Source organism: Agelaius tricolor, unplaced genomic scaffold (genome assembly GCF_023055355.1).
Source record: "Agelaius tricolor isolate 1412-34295 unplaced genomic scaffold, bAgeTri1.0.p SCAF_66, whole genome shotgun sequence".
Classification (NCBI taxonomy): Eukaryota; Metazoa; Chordata; class Aves; order Passeriformes; family Icteridae; genus Agelaius; species Agelaius tricolor.
The window spans coordinates 63,269-80,382 of record NW_027269326.1 but is presented as its reverse complement, the minus strand read 5'-3'; the positions used below and the strand labels follow the sequence as shown (position 1 = coordinate 80,382).

At 61.0% G+C, this 17,114-nt stretch overlaps 2 protein-coding genes across 7 annotated transcripts; both read right to left on the bottom strand.

Annotated features, from left to right (window-relative positions):
* Window positions 1-360: 360 nt before the first annotated feature.
* On the bottom strand, window positions 361-9,015 carry MRPL9 (mitochondrial ribosomal protein L9). The gene is given in 8 exon segments (XM_071456719.1): window positions 361-1,507; window positions 4,022-4,105; window positions 4,657-4,689; window positions 4,691-4,759; window positions 4,833-4,883; window positions 6,017-6,141; window positions 7,614-7,773; window positions 8,753-9,015. Coding segments are annotated over 8 exon segments (777 nt in total). The 5' UTR covers window positions 8,876-9,015; the 3' UTR covers window positions 361-1,375.
* TDRKH (tudor and KH domain containing) lies at window positions 9,007-16,779 on the bottom strand. Of its 6 annotated transcripts, none has more exons than XR_011684339.1 (13): window positions 16,265-16,779; window positions 15,821-15,927; window positions 14,937-15,135; window positions 13,824-13,963; window positions 13,436-13,733; window positions 12,576-12,739; window positions 11,807-11,979; window positions 11,660-11,724; window positions 10,247-10,398; window positions 9,715-9,783; window positions 9,531-9,624; window positions 9,248-9,408; window positions 9,007-9,214 (listed from the first exon to the last, which is right to left on the bottom strand). XR_011684339.1 is itself a non-coding variant. In XM_071456712.1 (13 exons), exons 1-12 carry the CDS (start codon window positions 16,383-16,385, stop codon window positions 9,365-9,367), a joined length of 1,626 nt encoding a protein of 541 aa, XP_071312813.1. In that variant the 5' UTR covers window positions 16,386-16,779; the 3' UTR covers window positions 9,007-9,307; window positions 9,341-9,364. The 6 variants fall into 6 exon arrangements, 4 of the variants coding, with proteins under 4 accessions (XP_071312813.1, XP_071312814.1, XP_071312815.1 ...); XR_011684338.1 differs by having other exon boundaries at window positions 9,281-9,408; XM_071456712.1 differs by having other exon boundaries at window positions 9,007-9,307; window positions 9,341-9,408.
* Window positions 16,780-17,114: the final 335 nt, after the last annotated feature.

Genomic DNA, 17,114 nt, shown 5'->3' with positions numbered 1-17,114 from the left:
CCCCGAGGGGTGACACCTTTGGGGACACCCAGTGGTGGCACTCTGGGGACACGGGGCAGGTGGGGACCTCCCTTTTGGGGTCACAGCCAGGTGGCTTTGGGGACACCCCATGGTGGCACTTTAGGGACACCCCCGTGGTGGCACTTTGGGGACCCCCCCCATGGTGGCACTTTGGGGACACCCCTTGGTGTCACTTTGGGGACACCCCTTGGTGGCACTTTGGGGACATCCCCGTGGTGGCACTTTGGGGACATCCCGTGGTGGCACTTTGGGGACATCCCCGTGGTGGCGCTCACCTGGCCGAAGGGGGCGGGGCTTCCCCAGGTGGGTCCCGCCCCCAAGAATTGACTCCAAACGCCCAAATTCGGATCCCAAAATTCCCTTTTTTTTGGCCTTTTCTTCCCCAAATCCCACAGCTCCCAAAACTCCGAGATTCCCCCCCCGCCCCCAAAATCTCTGAGACCCCACAAAATTTTGGGAACCCCCCAAAAAAAAATTTTTGGGATGCCCCCAGAAAAAATCCTGATCCCCCTTTTGTGGGGGGATTCCTGCTCCAGCAGCTCCCCAAAGGGGGAAACTCCCCCAAATCCATCCCAGAGACCCCAAATCCACCCAGGGAATCCCCAGGATTTTGGGGTTCAAGGAGGGGTCCTGAGGGTCTCACAGGAATTCCACAGCCCCCCAAAATTCCACTGAATTCCCTTTTCCACAGGATCCCAAAGGGGAAACGGCCCCAAAATCCATCCCAGGGACCCCAAATCCACCCTGGGAACCCCAAATCCATCCCAGGGACCCCCCAGATCAGAGTGGGGTTCAGGGGGATTTGAGGGGAGCTCAAAAAAAACCCAAAATCTGCTCTGGGAACTCAGAGATGTCCAAGAGTTCCACAGAGGTGAGGGGGGATCCCAAAGAGGGGAAACGGCCCCAAAATCCATCCCAGCGACCCCAAATCCACCCTGGGAACCCCAAATCCACCCCAGGGAACCCCCAGATCAGAGTGGGGCTAAAAAAAAACCCCAAAATCTGCTCTGGGAACTTGGAGATCCCACAGAGGTGAGGGGGGATCCCAAAGAGGGGAAACAGCCCCAAAATCCATTCTGGGAACCCCAAATCCATCCTGGGAACCCCAAATCCATCCCAGAAACCCCAAATCCATCCCAGGGACACCCCTGGAGGAGCAGAGTGGGGTTCAGGGGGATTTGGGGGGGTTCAGGACAATCCAAAATTCCTGAGCTGCTGCTCTGGGAATTGGGAGTTCCACAGAGTGAGGGGATCCCAAAGAGGGGGGAACGGCCTCAAATCCTTCCAGGGGACCCCAAATCCTTCCAGGGGACCCCAAATCCTTCCAGAGGAGCCCAAATCCGTGGTGAGGGGGTCAGAGGAGCCGCTCCCTGCTGCTCTCCAGCTGCTGCTGCTGCTGCTGCTGCCAGTGCCGGAATCGTTTGGTTTTGGGGTGCAGGAACTGCACCACGTCCATGGGCACCCGCACAGTGTCCAAACCGTTCACCTGGGGAGCCCAAAAACACCTGGGTCACCCTAAAAAACACCTGAGTCATGCTAAAAACACCCCAAAAACCACCCCAAAAACACCCAAGACATCCTAAAACCACCCCAAAACCACCCCAAAAACAGCCCCGGTGCACCACGTCCATGGGCACCCGCACCGTGTCCAAACCGTTCACCTGGGGAGCCCAAAAACACCTGGGTCACCCTAAAAACATCTCAGTCATGCTAAAAACACCCCAAAAACCGCCCCAAAAACACCCAAGACATCCTAAAACCACCCCTAAAACCACCCCAAAAACAGCCCCGGTGCACCACGGCCATGGGCACCCGCACCGTGTCCAAACCGTTCACATGGGGACCCCAAAAACGTCTCATTCACTCCAAAACCACCCAAGACACCCCAAAACCACCCCAAAAATCACCCCAAAAACACCTGAGTCATGCCAAAAACACCCCAAAAACACCCAAGACATCCCAAAACCACCCCCGGGCCATCACGGCCATGGGAACCCGCACGGGGTCCAAACCGTTCACATGGGGACCCCAAAAACATCTCAGTCACCCCAAAAACACCTAAGACACCTCAAAAACATCCCAAAAAACACCTAAGTCACCCCAAAAACACCTGAGTCATGCTAAAAACACCCCAAAAACCACCCCAAAAACACCCAAAACACCCCAAAAACCACCCCAAAAACAGCCCTGGTGCACCATGGCCATGGGCACCTGCACTGTGTCCAAACCGTTCACCTGGGGAGCCCAAAAACACCTGAGCCACCCCAAAAACACCCCAAAAACACCCAAGACACCCCAAAAACACCTGGGTCACCCCAAAACCACCTCAGTCATTCCAAAAACACCTGAGTCACCCCAAAACCACCCAAAACCACCCCAAAACCACCCCCGGGGCATCACGGCCATGGGCACCCACACGGGGTCCAAACCGTTCACATGGGGACCCCAAAAACACCTGGGTCACCCCAAAAACCACCCCAAAAACACCCAAGACATCCCAAAAACACCCCAAAAAAACTCCTGAGTCACCCCAAAAACACCCCAAAAACACCCAAGACACCCCAAAAACACCCCAAAACCACCCAAGACACCCCAAAAACAGCCCTGGTGCACCACGGCCATGGGCACCTGCACGGTGTCCAAACCGTTCACACGGGGAGCCCAAAAACATCTCAGTCACCCCAAAAACACCTAAGTCACCCCAAAAACACCTGAGTCATGCTAAAAACACCCCAAAAACCACCCCAAAAACCCCCAAGACATCCCAAAACCACCCCAAAAACAGCCCTGGTGCACCATGGCCATGGACACCTGCACTGTGTCCAAACCGTTCACCTGGGGAGCCCAAAAACACCTGAGCCACCCCAAAACCACCCCAAAAACACCTGGGTCACCCCAAAACCACCTCAGTCATTCAAAAAACACCTGAGTCACCCCAAAACCACCCAAAACCACCCCAAAACCACCCCCGGGGCATCACGGCCATGGGCACCAGCATGGGGTCCAAACCATTCACATGGGGACCCCAAAAACACCTGGGTCACACCAAAAACCAGCCCAAAAACACCCAAGACATCCCAAAAACACCCCAAAAAACACCTGAGTCACCCCAAAAATGGGGGAAATGAGCTGGAAATGGGGAAGAAATGAGGGGAAAGTAAAATTGGGAGCGGGGATTTGGGGAAAATAGGGAGGAAATGAGGGGGAAATGGGAGAGGGAAATGGGGTGGAAGTGAAAGGGAAATGGGGGAAATGGGAGGAAATGAGGGGGAATAGGAGAGGAAAATGGGGTGGAAGTGAGGGAGAAATAGGGAAAAAGTGGAAGAGAAATTGGGAAAATGGGGAGGAAATGAGGGGGAACAGGAGGGAGAATGGGGTGGAAGTGAAAGGGGAATTGAGAGTGGGGATTGGGGAAAGTGGGGTGGAAATGAGGGGGGAATGGGGAGAAAGTGGGAGGGAAATTGGGGGAAATGGTGAAGAAATGGGGAAAAAATGGGGAAGAAATGGGGAGAAAATGGAAAGGGAAATTGGGGGGAATGAGGGGGAAATTGGGGGAAATGAGGGGGGGAAATGGGGTGGAAATGAGGGGGGAATAGGGAGAGAGTGGAAGGGAAATGGGGAGGAAATGAGGGGAAAATTGAGAGTGGGGATTGGGAAATGTGGGGAGGAAATGAGGGGGAAATGGGGAGAAAATGGAAAGGAAATTGGGGGAAATGGTGAAGGAATGAGGAAAGAAATGGGGAAGAAATGGGGAGGAAATGGGAAGAAATGGGGAGAAATTGAAGGGAAATTGGGGGAAATGAGGGGGAAATGGGGAGAGAGTGGAAGGGAAACTGGGGAAAATGGTAAAGAAATGGTGAAGAAATGGTGAGGAAAATGGGGAGAAATTGAAGGGAAATTGAGGGAAATTGGGGGGAAATGGGGAGGGAGGGGGAGGGCAATGGGGTGCAAGGGGTCCCCCCTGTCCCTGTGTCCCCTCTGTGTCCCCATGTCCCCTCACCGTGACGTCACACCAGAAGTGTCCCCAGCGGGTGATGGGCTCCGGTGGCAGCCGCAGGGCGTGGGGGGGCACGAACACCCCGAGCTGGCAGGGGACAGAGCGGGCATGGCCCCAAATCCTGGGGTTCACCCCAAATCCCGGGGTTCCACCCCAAATCCTGAGATTTCACCCCAAATCCTGGGGTTCCACCCCAAATCCCGGGGTTCCACCCCAAATCCTCAGATTTCACCTCAAATCCCGGGGTTCCACCCCAAATCCTGGGGTTCACCCCAAATCCCGGGGTTCCACCCCAAATCCTGGGATTCCACCCCAAATCCTGAGATTCCACCCCAAATCCTGGGGTTCCACCCCAAATCCCGGGGTTCCACCCCAAATCCTGAGATTCCACCCCAAATCCCGGGGTTCCACCCCAAATCCTGAGATTCCACCCCAAATCCCGGGGTTCCACCCCAAATCCTGGGGTTCCACCCAAATCCTGGGATTCCACCCCAAATCCCGGGGTTCCACCCCAAATCCCAGGAGCAGGGCCGGCCTGAACCCCCCAAATCCTTCGGGAATGCCCCCAAACGCTGGGATTTGGCCCTGGGAATCCCAAAAATGCCCCAAATGCCCCAAATCCCACAAATGGCACTCACGTTCTTGAGGAAGTGCCGGGCCACGATTTCGGGGGGTGAGCTCCCAGCTCACGTTGTTCTTCATCCCCACCTGGAGCCGGCAGCGCCTCAGGAACTCCAGGGTCTGGGCAAAGGGGTTTAGGAACGGGGGGAATTCCCGGGATTTTGGGGTTTTTGGGATGGGGAACCTCGCTCACCTTCTGCCCGCTCTGGGTTTGGGGCTCCTCCAGCTTCCCCTGCTGAGCCAGCTGGGGGGAAATGGGGAAATGGGGGTTAGGGGAATGGGATTGGGGGAATGGGGGAAAATGGGGGGAAAATGGGGGGAAATGGGGGTTAGGGGATGGGATTGGGGGAAATGGGGGGAAAATGGGGAAAGGGGGGTTAGGGGGAATGGGATTGGGGGAAATGGGGGAAAATGGGGGGAAATGGGGGGGAAATGGGGGTTAGGGGGATGGGATTGGGGGAATGGGGGAAAAATGGGGGAAATTGGGGGTTAGGGGAATGGGATTGGGGGAAATGGGGAAATGGGGGTTAGGGGGAATGGGATTGAGGGGAAATGGGGAAATGGGGGTTAGGGGGAATGGGATTGGGGGAAATGGGGAAAAATGGGGGAAATGGGGGAAAATGGGGGTTAGGGGAAATGGGGGAAAAGGGGGGAAAATGGGGGGAAATGGGGGTTAGGGGGAATGGGATTGGGGGAAATGGGGGAAATTGGGGAAAATGGGAGTTAGGGGGGATGGGATTGGGGGAAATGGGGGGGAAAATGGGGGGGAAAATGGGGGGAATGGGGGGAAAATGGGGGAAAATGGGGGGAAAATGGGGAAATGGGGAAATGGGAGTTAGGGGGAATGGGATTGGGGGAAATGGGGAAAAATGGGGGGAAATGGGGGGAATGGGGGGAAATGAAGAAAAAATGGGATTTAGGAGGGAAAACAGGAATAAAAGAGGTTTAAGAGGCAAAAAGCAGGATTCAGAAGAGAAAATGGGGAAAAATGGGATAAAGAATGATGAATGGGAAAAATGGGGATTGAGGAACAGAAATGGAGGAAAACAGATGGAGGAGAAGTGGGAAAAACAGGGATTGAGGAAGGATATAAGGGAAAAACCCAGAGATGGAGGAGGAGGAGGATGAGGAAGGATAATTGAGGAAGGAATCATGGCTGGAAATGCCAGGAGAGTTCTCCCCTCATCCCAAACCCTCCTGTGGAGGAATTTTTGATGGATCAAGGCTCACCTTGAGTGAGGTGCTAAGGAAACCAGCACCTCCATGCCAAAAATCCCCCCAAAACCCATGTGGGATGATCCCAAAGAGCCTTTAAACCCCAATTCCTGCTTCTCCCAGGTTTGGAAGGGTTGGAGAAGGCCCTGAGGAGCTGCTGACCTCCTTCTCCTGCTGGAAGAGGCGCAGGTTCTCCGGGGATGGGTACACGGCCAGGCCCTGGGGCAGGAGTTTGTTCCTGCCCAGGCTCTTCCTCACCCTCACCACGTCCCCACGGCTGCCCAGGTCTGCCAGGAAAATCGGGAAAAGTCACCTGGGAATGCTGGGAAAAATCCCAACTCTCCCAGCAGCCTGGGAGGGGGGAAGGTTCCAGCCCAAAGGGGTTAAATTTTATGTAAAATTCCGTGAAATTCAAGAGATATTCCAGGGGATTGTTTGGTTTGGGGAGGGGGTTAAAAATCCCATTCCCAGGAAGGGCTGGGATTGAGGAATTCCCAGGAAGGCACAGAGAATTCCCAGGGAACTCCCAGACCCCCAGGAATGGAGAATTCCCAGACCCCAGGGAAGGGGATCCCAGGGAATGAGGCACCCCCAGACCCCAGGGAATGAGGCCCCCAAGACCAAGGGAACGAAGCCCCCCAGACCCAAGGGAATGAGGCATCCAAAGGGAATGAGGCCCCCAGACCAAGGGAATGAAGAATTCCCAGATCCCAAGGGAATGAAGCTCCCCAGACCCAAGGGAACGAAGCCCCCCAGACCAAGGGAACGAGGCACCCCAGGGGAATGAGGCACCCCATACCCAAGGGAACAAGGCACCCCAGACCAAGGGAATGAGGCACCCCAGAACAAGGGAATGAGGCATCCAAAGGGAATGAGGCCTCCCAGACCAAGGGAATGAGGAATTCCCAGATCCCAAGGGAATGAGGCATCCCAAGGGAATGAGGCCCCCCAGACCCAAGGGAATAAGGCACCCCAAGGGAATGAGGCCCCCAGACCAAGGGAATGAAGAATTCCCAGATCCCAAGGGAATGAGGCATCCCAAGGGAATGAGGCCCCCCAGACCCAAGGGAATGAGGCACCCCAGACCAAGGGAATGAGGCACCCCAGACCCAAGGGAACAAGGCACCCCTGACCAAGGGAATGAGGCACCCCAGACCCAAGGGAACGAAGCCCCCCAGACCCAAGGGAATGAGGCACCCCAGGGGAATGAGGCACCCCAAGGGAATGAGGCCCCCCAGACCAAGGGAATGAGGCATCCAAAGGGAATGAGGCCTCCCAGACCAAGGGAATGAGGAATTCCCAGATCCCAAGGGAATGAAGCTCCCCAGACCCAAGGGAATGAAGCCCCCCAAACCAAGGGAACGAGGCCCCCCAGACCAAGGGAATGAGGCCCCCCAGACCAAGGGAATGAGGCCTCCCAGACCAAGGGAACGAGGCCCCCCAGACCAAGGGAATGAGGCCTCCCAGACCAAGGGAATGAGGCCCCCCAGACCAAGGGAATGAGGCCTCCCAGACCAAGGGAACGAGGCCCCCCAGACCAAGGGAATGAGGCACCCCAGAACCAAGGGAATGAGGCCTCCCAGACCAAGGGAATGAGGCACCCCAAGGGAACGAGGCCTCCCAGACCAAGGGAATGAGGCACCCCAGAACCAAGGGAATGAGGCACCCCAGAACCAAGGGAATGAGGCCTCCCAGACCAAGGGAACGAGGCACCCCAGGGGAATGAGGCACCCCAAGGGAATGAGGCACCCCAGCTCACCCTGCACAGCCTGGCTCAGCAGCAGCTCCATGTCCCCCCGGGGCAGGTGTTTCCCGTCCCGCAGCACTCGGTACACGCGGTGCCGCCGCGGGTGCAGCCGGGGAGCGGCTCCGGCCCGGCCCAGCGGCACCGGCCACACGCGCTCCACCACCACCGAGGCCTGCGGGGATGGAACGTTCCAGAAGGTTCTAAAGGGTTCTGATGGGAACGGGACACTGAGCCCTGCAGGGGGATGGAACGTTCCAGAAGGTTCTGATGGGAATGGGGCACTGAGCCCTGCGGGGATGGAACGTTCCAGAAGGTTCTGATGGGAACGGGACACTGAGCCCTGTGGGGTTCTGGAATGTTCCAGAATGTTCTAAAGGGTTCTGATGGGAACGGGGCACTGAGCCCTGCGGGGACGGAACGTTCCAGAAGGTTCTAAAGGGTTCTGATGGGAATGGGGCCCTGAGTCCTGCAGGGTTCTGGAACGTTCTAAAGGGTTCTGATGGGAATGGGGCTCAGGATGGGGATGGGGCACCGAGCCCTGCGTGGTCCAGAACGTTCCCATAACAATGGGGGGTTATGGGGTCTCTGAGGGATATGGGGAGGTTATGGGGTCTGGGGGGGCTCGAGTGGGGGATTACAGGTCCTGAGGGGAATTTGACTGGGGGTTATGGGGCCAGGTATGGTACAGGGGCTGTGGGGTCTATAGGGGCTGTGGGATCTATAGGGCCTATAGGGCTCCATAATGGGATTATGGGGTCTATAGGGGCTATGGGATCTATAGGGTTCCATAAGGGGGTTATAGGGTCTCTAGGGTTCCATAACGGGTCTATGGGGTCTATAGGGTTCCATAACGGGGCTATGGAGTCTATAGGGTTCCATAAGGGGGTTATGGGGTCTCTAGGGTTCCATAACGGGGCTATGGGGTCTATAGGGTTCCATAAGGGGGTTATGGGGTTTACAGGGTCTATAGGGTTCTATAACAGGGCTATGGGTCCGGCTCAGGGCCCATCCCGCCGCCCCCGGTACCGACCCCAGGCCCATCCCCGGCCCCCCCATTCCCGGTGCCGCTCCGCTCTGGGTCAAAGCCCGTCCCCCTCCTCCGGTACCGACCCGCAGGCGCCCCACACCAGTCCCGGTGTCCCCGCCGTCACTGAGCCATGGCTCAGGCTCAGGGCCTGTTCCCCCGCCACTCCCGGTGTCCCCACCCTCACCGGGCCATGGCTCAGGCTCAGGGCCCGGCTCAGCACCCGTCCCGCCGCCCCCGGGGCCAACATGGCGGCCCCGCTCCCTCACGGCGCTGAGGACCCCGCGCTGCCCGCACTGCGCCTGCGCGGGACGCGCAGCGGAGCGCAAGGACCCCAGCGGGGCTGCCCGCGGCGCGCCTGCTCCCGGTTCCAGCCGCGGCGCTGAGAAACCTTCAACTTTATTAACTCAGAACCACAATTAGTGCAACGGAACAGCCAAACAAGGCGAGAGAACCGGGAACTCCCGGTAACGGAAGGGGCACCGCCGGCCCTCGGCCCCGGTGTGTCGTGTCCCGACAAGAGGCACAAGCGGAGATCCCCGCGATTTGTCGGTGCGGCCTCCCGGAGGGCTCCGGAGAGGGGATTGCACTCGGTGGTGGCACCGGGAGCGGCTCCTGTTACCGGGACGGGGTCACCGGGAGCGGCTCCGGTTACCGGGATGGGGCCACCGGGAGCGGCTCCGGTTACCGGGATGGGGCCACCGGGAGCGGCTCCTGGTGGCACCGGGCACGGGCAGCTTCAGGTCACCGTGACGGCGTCCCCGGGCACGGCAGCGGCGGCGGCTGCGGGACCGGGAAGGGCTCAGGAGGGTCCCGACCCCATTCCCGGGGCAGGGAACGCTCCCGGTTGGGACACACCGGGAACGATGTGACAGAACCGTGTCACCGGGACACGCCGGGCTCACCGGGCAGGCTGAGGCAGGACGGGGTCTCGGGGCTGTCCCCGGGGCTGTCCCCGGGCTCCACCGGGCTGGGGATGGAGGTGCAGCCGAGATTGTCCTGCCCGGGAACAGCGGGATGAGCCCTCCCGGGCCACCGCGAGGGGACACGGGGAGGGGACACCGGGAGGGGACACCGGGAGCAGCTCACCGGGGGCTCCTCGGGGGGCCCGGGCACAGCGTAGCCCAAACGCACCAGCTCTGCTCCCACGTCCAGGCTCTGCGGGGACACCGAGGTGGGGACAGGGGACAATGAGGGGAATTGTGGTGAGGGGACAGTTGGGGACACACCTGGCTGTGGCATAGGGAGCACAGGGATGGGGACACTTGGGGACAGTTGTGGTGACCTTGGTGACACACTTGTCCATGGCTCTGGGAACACTGGGAATGGGGACAGTTGTGAGGACACTTGGGGACAGTTCTGGGGACACTTGGTGACACCTGGGGACACTGGTGATGCAGCTGCCTATGTCACTGGGAACATCAGGAATGGGGACACTTGGGGACAGTTCTGGTGACCCTGGGGACATTGGGGACAGTTCTGGGAACACCTGGGGACAATTCTGGTGACCCCTGCCCATGTCACTGGGAACAGCAGGAATGGGGACAGTGGGGACAGTTCTGGTGACCCTGGGGGCATTTCTGGTGACAGCTGGTGACCCCAGGGGACAGTTGTCACCCACCTGTCCCTGGCAGTGTGTGAAGAGGCGCAGGCGGGGCCGGGGGCAGGGCCCGGCGGGGCCGTAGCTGCAGATCCGAGCCACCAACGGGGCCCACTGGGCACAGCCCGTGAGGCGATCGAACTCCTCCAGGGCAGCCTCGGGCCACGAGCCACCTGTGGGGACATGGGGACACCTGTGACAGTGACACGGGGACAGGGGACACGGTCAAACTCCTAGAGGGGAGCCTCGGGCCACGAGCCACCTGTGGGGACATGGGGACAGTGACACAGGGACAGGGGACACAGTGAAACTCATCCAAGGCAGCTTCGGGCCACAAGCCACCTATGGGGACATGGGGACACCTATGACAGTGACACGGGGACAGGGGACACAGTCAACTACTGCAGGGCAGTCTCGGGCCACGAGCCACCTGTGGGGACATGGGGACAGTGACATGGTGACAATGACATGGTCAAGCTCCTCCAGGGCAGCCTCGGGCCACGAGCCACCTGTGGGGACATGGGGACACCTCTGACAGTGACACGGGGACAGGGGACACAGTGAAACTCATCCAGGGCAGCTTTGGGCCACAAGCCACCTGTGGGGACATGGGGACACCTGTGACAGTGACACGGGGACAGGGGACACGGTCAAACTCCTCCAGGGCAGCCTCGGGCCATGAGCCACCTGTGGGGACATGGGGACATGGGGACAGGTGACACAGGGACACAGTCAAACTCCTCCAGGGCAGCCTCGGGCCACGAGCCACCTATGGGGACATGGGGACAGTGACACAGGGACAGGGGACACAGTCAAACTCCTCCAGGGCAGCCTCGGGTCACGAACCACCTGTGGGGACATGGGGACAGTGACACAGGGACAGGGGACACAGTCAACTACTGCAGGGCAGTCTCGGGCCATGAGCCACCTGTGGGGACATGGGGACACCTGTGACAGTGACACGGGGACAGGGACACAGTCAAACTCCTCCAGGGACACACCAGGGACAGGGGTGACAGCAGGGACACCGAGGTACCAGACAGGAGGACAGGAATGACACCAGGACACCGGTTACACACTGGGACAATGGTGACACCGGCCACCAGACACACTGGGACAGCAGGGACATGGCCTGGGGATGGGCCGTGTGGCACCCCAGGAGGGGACATGGCTGTGTGCCACCCCCAGCAGGTGACAGAGCTGTCCCACCCAAGGAGGTGACAGAGCTGTCCCACCCCAGCAGGTGACAGGGCTGTCCCACCCCCAGCAGGTGACAGGGCTGTCCCACCCCCAAGGAGGTGACAGAGCCATGTCCCACCCCCAAGGAGGTGACAGAGCTGTCCCACCCCCAGCAGGTGACAGAGCTGTCCCACCCCAGCAGGTGACAGAGCTGTCCCACCCCAGCAGGTGACAGGGCTGTCCCACCCCACTCACCGTTGGGGACAATCCCGGCCAGGCTGCACTCGATGGCCTGGAAGGGCAGGCTCAGGAAGTCGCTCCTGCAAGGACACGGTGGTGGCACTCCCTGGGGACAGGGCCATCGTGGCAGGGGACAGGGACAGCATCACCCCCCTGGCACACCTGAGGGCACGCAGAGCCTCGGGGGGGGCCTGGCCGTTGTCCCCAAAGTCCACGTAGTACAGGTCCAGGTGGCCGTTGTCCAGTGTCCCCAGCACGCGCGCCCGGTACCACTCGCCATCGTCCAGGTACGGGGCGGCCACGATGTCACCGGGACGGACGGACGGGGGCGGCACCTGGGGACACGGGGACAGTCAGGGGACACGGGGCTGGGACAGCAGGGACAGTCAGGGGACATGGGGCTGGGACAGCAGGGACAGTCAGAGGACACAGGAGGGACACGGGGCCGGGACAGCAGGGACAGTCAGGGGACACGGGGCTGGGACAGCAGGGACATGGGGACAGTCAGGGGACATGGGAGGGGTATGGGGCTGGGACAGCAGGGACATGGGGTCAGGGGGTAATGGAGATAGTGGGGACAGTGCTGGGACAGTAGGGGACACAGGATGAGGGTAAGGGATGTGGTGGGGACAGTGCTGGGACACGAGGGGACATGGGGACAGTGTTGGTACAGAAGGGGACATGGGATGGGGAAGGGGACACGGGATAGGGGACAGTGCTGGGGACACAGCATGGTGAGGGACACAGAGGGGACACAGACAGGACACAGGTGACACTGAGGGGACACAGGTGACAGAGGGGACTCACAGTGGGGGCTGCTCTGGTAGAAGTGGCTCATCTTGGCCATGAACTTGTGCAGTGCTGGGACACAGAGGGGACACAGGACAGGACAGGGGACACAGGGGACACAGAGGGGACACAGGGGACTCACGGGGGGGCTGCTCTGGTAGAAGTGGCCCATCTCAGCTGTCAGTTTGTCCAGCTGCAGGCTCCGTGTGCCCAGCAGTTGGATCCAGAAGTGCCCGGGGCTCTCGGCCGCCGACACGTAAACATCCAGGTGCTCGTCAGCAGGGAAACTGAAATCTGGGCTGGGCACTGTGGGAGCAGGGAAATTCACTGAAATCCACCCAAAATCTACTGAAATCTGCCCAAAACCCACTGAAATCCACCCAAAATCTACTGAAATCTACCCAAAATCCACTGAAATCCACCCAAATCCATTGAAGTATACTTAAAATCCACTGACATCTACCTGAAATCCGCCCAAAAGCTACCTGAAATCCACGGAAATCTACCCAAAATCCACTGAAATCCGCCCAAAATCCACTGACATCTACCCAAAATCCACTGAAATCCGCCCAAAATCCACTGAAATCCACCCAAAACCCACTGAAATCCACGGAAATCTACCCAAAATCCACTGAAATCCGCCCAAAATCCACTGAAATCCGCCCAAAATCCACTGAAATCCGCCCAAAATCCACTGAAATCCGCCCAAAATCCACCCAAACCCCACTGAAATCCACCCAAAATCCACCCAAACCCCACTGAAATCCACCCAAAATCCACCCAAACCCCACTGAAATCCACCCAAAATCCACCCAAACCCCACTGAAATCTGCCCAAAATCCACTGAAATCCACCCAAAATCCACTGAAATCCGCCCAAAATCCACTGAAATCCACCCAAAATCCACCCAAACCCCACTGAAATCCACCCAAAATCCACCCAAACCCCACTGAAATCCACCCAAAATCCACCCAAACCCCAATGAAATCCACCCGCTCTCACCCTCGAACTTGGCCACGGGCGGTTCCTCGCTGCCGTCCCCGCGCTCCCCTCCCGCATCCCGGGGCTCCTCACTCCCCATCATCTCCGCCTCCGCCGCCGTTCCCGCGCCGGCCGCCGGTGCCCATTCCGCATCCCAGCACTCCTGCCATCCCCCGGGGCTACCGGGGGCACCGGCGGGCGGCACCGGCGGCTCCCGGCGGCTGCCCAGGGGCTGCTTCCGCGGGCACCGCGCGGCCGCCGCCTGCGCCAGCTCCCGGCGCAGCGCTTTGTCCTCCGACAGCTTCTCCATGATCAGCTTCTACCGGGGGCACCGCGAGGAGGATGAGGAGGGTCCCGGGGCGGGGTGGGGGATGAAGGAGCCGCCCCGAAAGCGGCGAGCCGCGCTCACCTTGGCCGCCTCCACCTCTTTGCGCGTCCCCAGCAGGCGCACGATGCGCAGCGGGGCCAGGCCGGCGTCGGGCTCGTGGCCGCACTCAACGCGAGCCCCCGAGCTCCGGGAGATGGCCCGGACGGTCTCCCCTCCGCGGCCTGGGGGCACCGGGAACGGCCCGGAGGGGAATGAGGGGCGGGGGGGGAACGGGGAGAGGGGGCTTGGGGTGGTGGTGAAAGGGAATGAGGGGGAACGGGGAGAATGGGGAGAGGGGGCTTGGGGTGGTGGTCAAAGGGAATGAGGGGAATGAGGGGCGAGGGGGAACAGGGAGAGGGGGTTTGGGGTGGTGGTCAAGGGGAATGAGGGGGAACAGGGAGAGGGGGTTTGGGGTGGTGGTCAAAGGGGATGAGGGGAATGAGGGGTTTGGGGGAACGGGGAGAGGGGGTTTGGGGTGGTGGTCAAAGGGAATGAGGGTTGGGGGAAAAGGGGGTTTGGGGGTGGGAAGGGAGTTTGGGATTGGGGTTCCCTCAGGATTTGGGGTGTCCCAGGGGTTACAGAAGGTTCCCGTGGTATTTGGGGATACAGAAGGTTCCCCTTGGGATTTGGGGTGTCCCAGGGGATACAGAAGGTTCCCCACAGGATTTGGGGTGTCCTTATGGCTATGGAAGGTTCCCCACAGGATTTGGGGATACAGAAGGTTCCCTCCAGGTTTTGGGGTGTCCCATACCAATGATCCTGCTCATGGCCTGCTGGGGCACACAGAGCTGCTCAGTACCCTGGGATTTGGGGTTACCCTGTGGCTATGGAAGGTTCCTCCCACAGGATTTGGGGCTGTGGGAGGGTTTGGAGTGCCCCGTACCGATGATCCTGCCCACGGGATTTGGGGTTCCCCTGTGATTTGGGGTTCCCCAGGGGTACAGAAGCTCTCCCCAGGGTTTTGGGGTGCCCCATACCGATGATCCTGCCCATGGGATTTGGGGTTCCCCTGTGATTTGGGGTGCCCCAGGGGTACAGAAGGTTCTCCCAGGGTTTTGGGGTGCCCCGTACCGATGATCCTGCCCACGGTACCCTGTGATTTGGGGTGCCCCAGGGGTACCGAAGCTCTCCCCAGGGTTTCGGGGTGCCCCGTACCGATGATCCTGCCCACGGCCCGCTGGGGCACGCGCAGCTGCTCGGCCACGGGGGCGCTGTCGGCCACGATTCGCAGCACGGCCGCCCTGGCCCGGCACACCTGGCCCGGCGAGCCCGAGATCTGCACCAGGGACTGCCCCCCTTCCTCCTCCTCCTCCTCCTCCTCCACCTCGATCTGCGCTCCCGTCTCCTGCCTCAGCTGCGGGGATACCCCGTGCTCCTGGTATTCCCAGTGCCCCCCGTGCTCCCAGTGCTCCCAGTTCCCCCAGTGCTCCTGGTGCCTCCAGTGCCCCCAGTTCCCCCACTGCTCCCAGTACTCCCAGTTCCCCCAGTGCTCCCAGCACTCCCAGTTCCCCCAGTGCTCCCAGTGCCTCCAGTGCCCCCAGTTCCCCCACTGCTCCCAGTTCTCCCAGCACTCCCAGTTCCTCCAGTGCCCCCAGTGCTCCCAGTGCTCCCAGTGCCCCCCGTGCTCCCAGTTCCCCCAGTGCTCCTGGTGCCCCCAGTGCTCCCAGTTCCCCCAGCACCCCCAGTTCCCCCCGTGCTCCCAGTTCCCCCAGTGCTCCCAGTACTCCCAGTTCCCCAGTGCTCCCAGTGCCCCCAGTTCTCTCAGCACTCCCAATGCCCCCAGCACTCCCAGTTTCCCCCAGTACCCCCAGTTCCCCCAGTGCTCCCAGTTCCCCCAGCACCCCCAGTTCCCCCAGTGCTCCCAGTTCCCCCTGCATTCCTATTGCTCCCAGTGCTCCCAGTTCCCCCTGCATTCCTATTGCTCCCAGTGCTCCCAGTTCCCCCAGCGTTCCCAGTGCCCCCAGCACTTCCAGTTCCCCCATCACTCCCAGTTCCCCCAGCACTCCCAGTGTTCCCAGTTCCCTCCCAGTTGCCCCCACCTGGTTGATGGTGGCTCCCCGGCGGCCGATCAGTGATTTCAGGGCCGTGCGGGGCACCCTGACCGCCACCTCCAGCCCCTCATCTGCCACCAGTGTCACCTGCGCCTCTGAGGGGACAGCGGGGACACGGCTGGGTTCCCAAGGGGGGCACCGAGGGGCCGGGACCCCCCCGGGGTGGGGGGTGACAAACAGGGTACAGAGAATTCCCAGTGGGAAAAGTGACTCCAAGGGGCCCCCACTTCCCAGGGGGTACCCAAAGGGTCCCCAGGGTGGCCCCAGAGGGTCCCCGGGGTGTCCCCAGAGGGTCCCAAAGGGACAGGGACCTCCCTGGGGAGCTCACAAGGGAATTCCCAGTGGGAAAAGCGACTCCGAGGGCCCCGAGGGAGCTCCCGGTGGTACCGGAGCGGGGGTCAGGCCAGGCCCCGGTGTGAAACACGCACCCACCTCGGCTCTCCCGGTAGCGCCGGTACAAGATGTAGAGCACGGTGGCGGCGGCCGGGACGCCCAGGAGCAGGGCGGTTTTCTGCAGGCTGCTCAGGCTGTGCACGGGGCCGCGTCCCGCCATCGTCGGCTACGGACGGGGCTTACCGGTCTATACCGGGCTTTACCGGGCAGTTACCGGGGGATTACCGGGAGCCCACCGGGAGCTCCCGGTGGGGCCGGGCCGCGCTGCGCTCCCCACCCTGGGGACTCCCCACCCGTACCCTCACGGAGGGCTCGGCTCCAGGCGCGCCGGTGCAGGCCCCGGGCCCGGTGCAGCGGCAGCGGAGCCCCCGCAGCCGCCTCGGCCGCCGCCCCCCGGTGGTCTCACGGTACCTGCAGGTGCCGGGGCCGCCCCCCGGCCCCGCAGCGACCCCCGTTCGGCCCGGCCCGGCCCCGAAAGGCCCCGATTCGGGCCCGGCCCCGGTTCGGGCCCGGTGCGGCCCCGGTGCCGCCGCCGCCTCCCGCGCCCCGCCGCTGGCCCCGCCTCCTCCCGCTCTCCACCAATCACATCGCGGCACCTCCCCTTCCAGCCAATCACAGCGCGGCCTCGCACCGCTCCCACCCAATCACCGCCTGCGGAGCCGCGCCCAATCCCCGCGAGACCTCCCACATGCGGGGGCGGGAAATAACGGGAATAAAGCAACCAATCAGCGGCGAGTAGCGGAGAGGTGAACCAATCAGCGAGCCAGAAAATCCGAATGCCCGCCTCCTTGTTTGAGTGACAGGCACAGCAGCCTATAGAAACTCGGAGCGCTGCGCGTGGCGGGACTCTAACGCCGCTGCAGGTGTCCCCGCGTGTCCCCCGTGACGG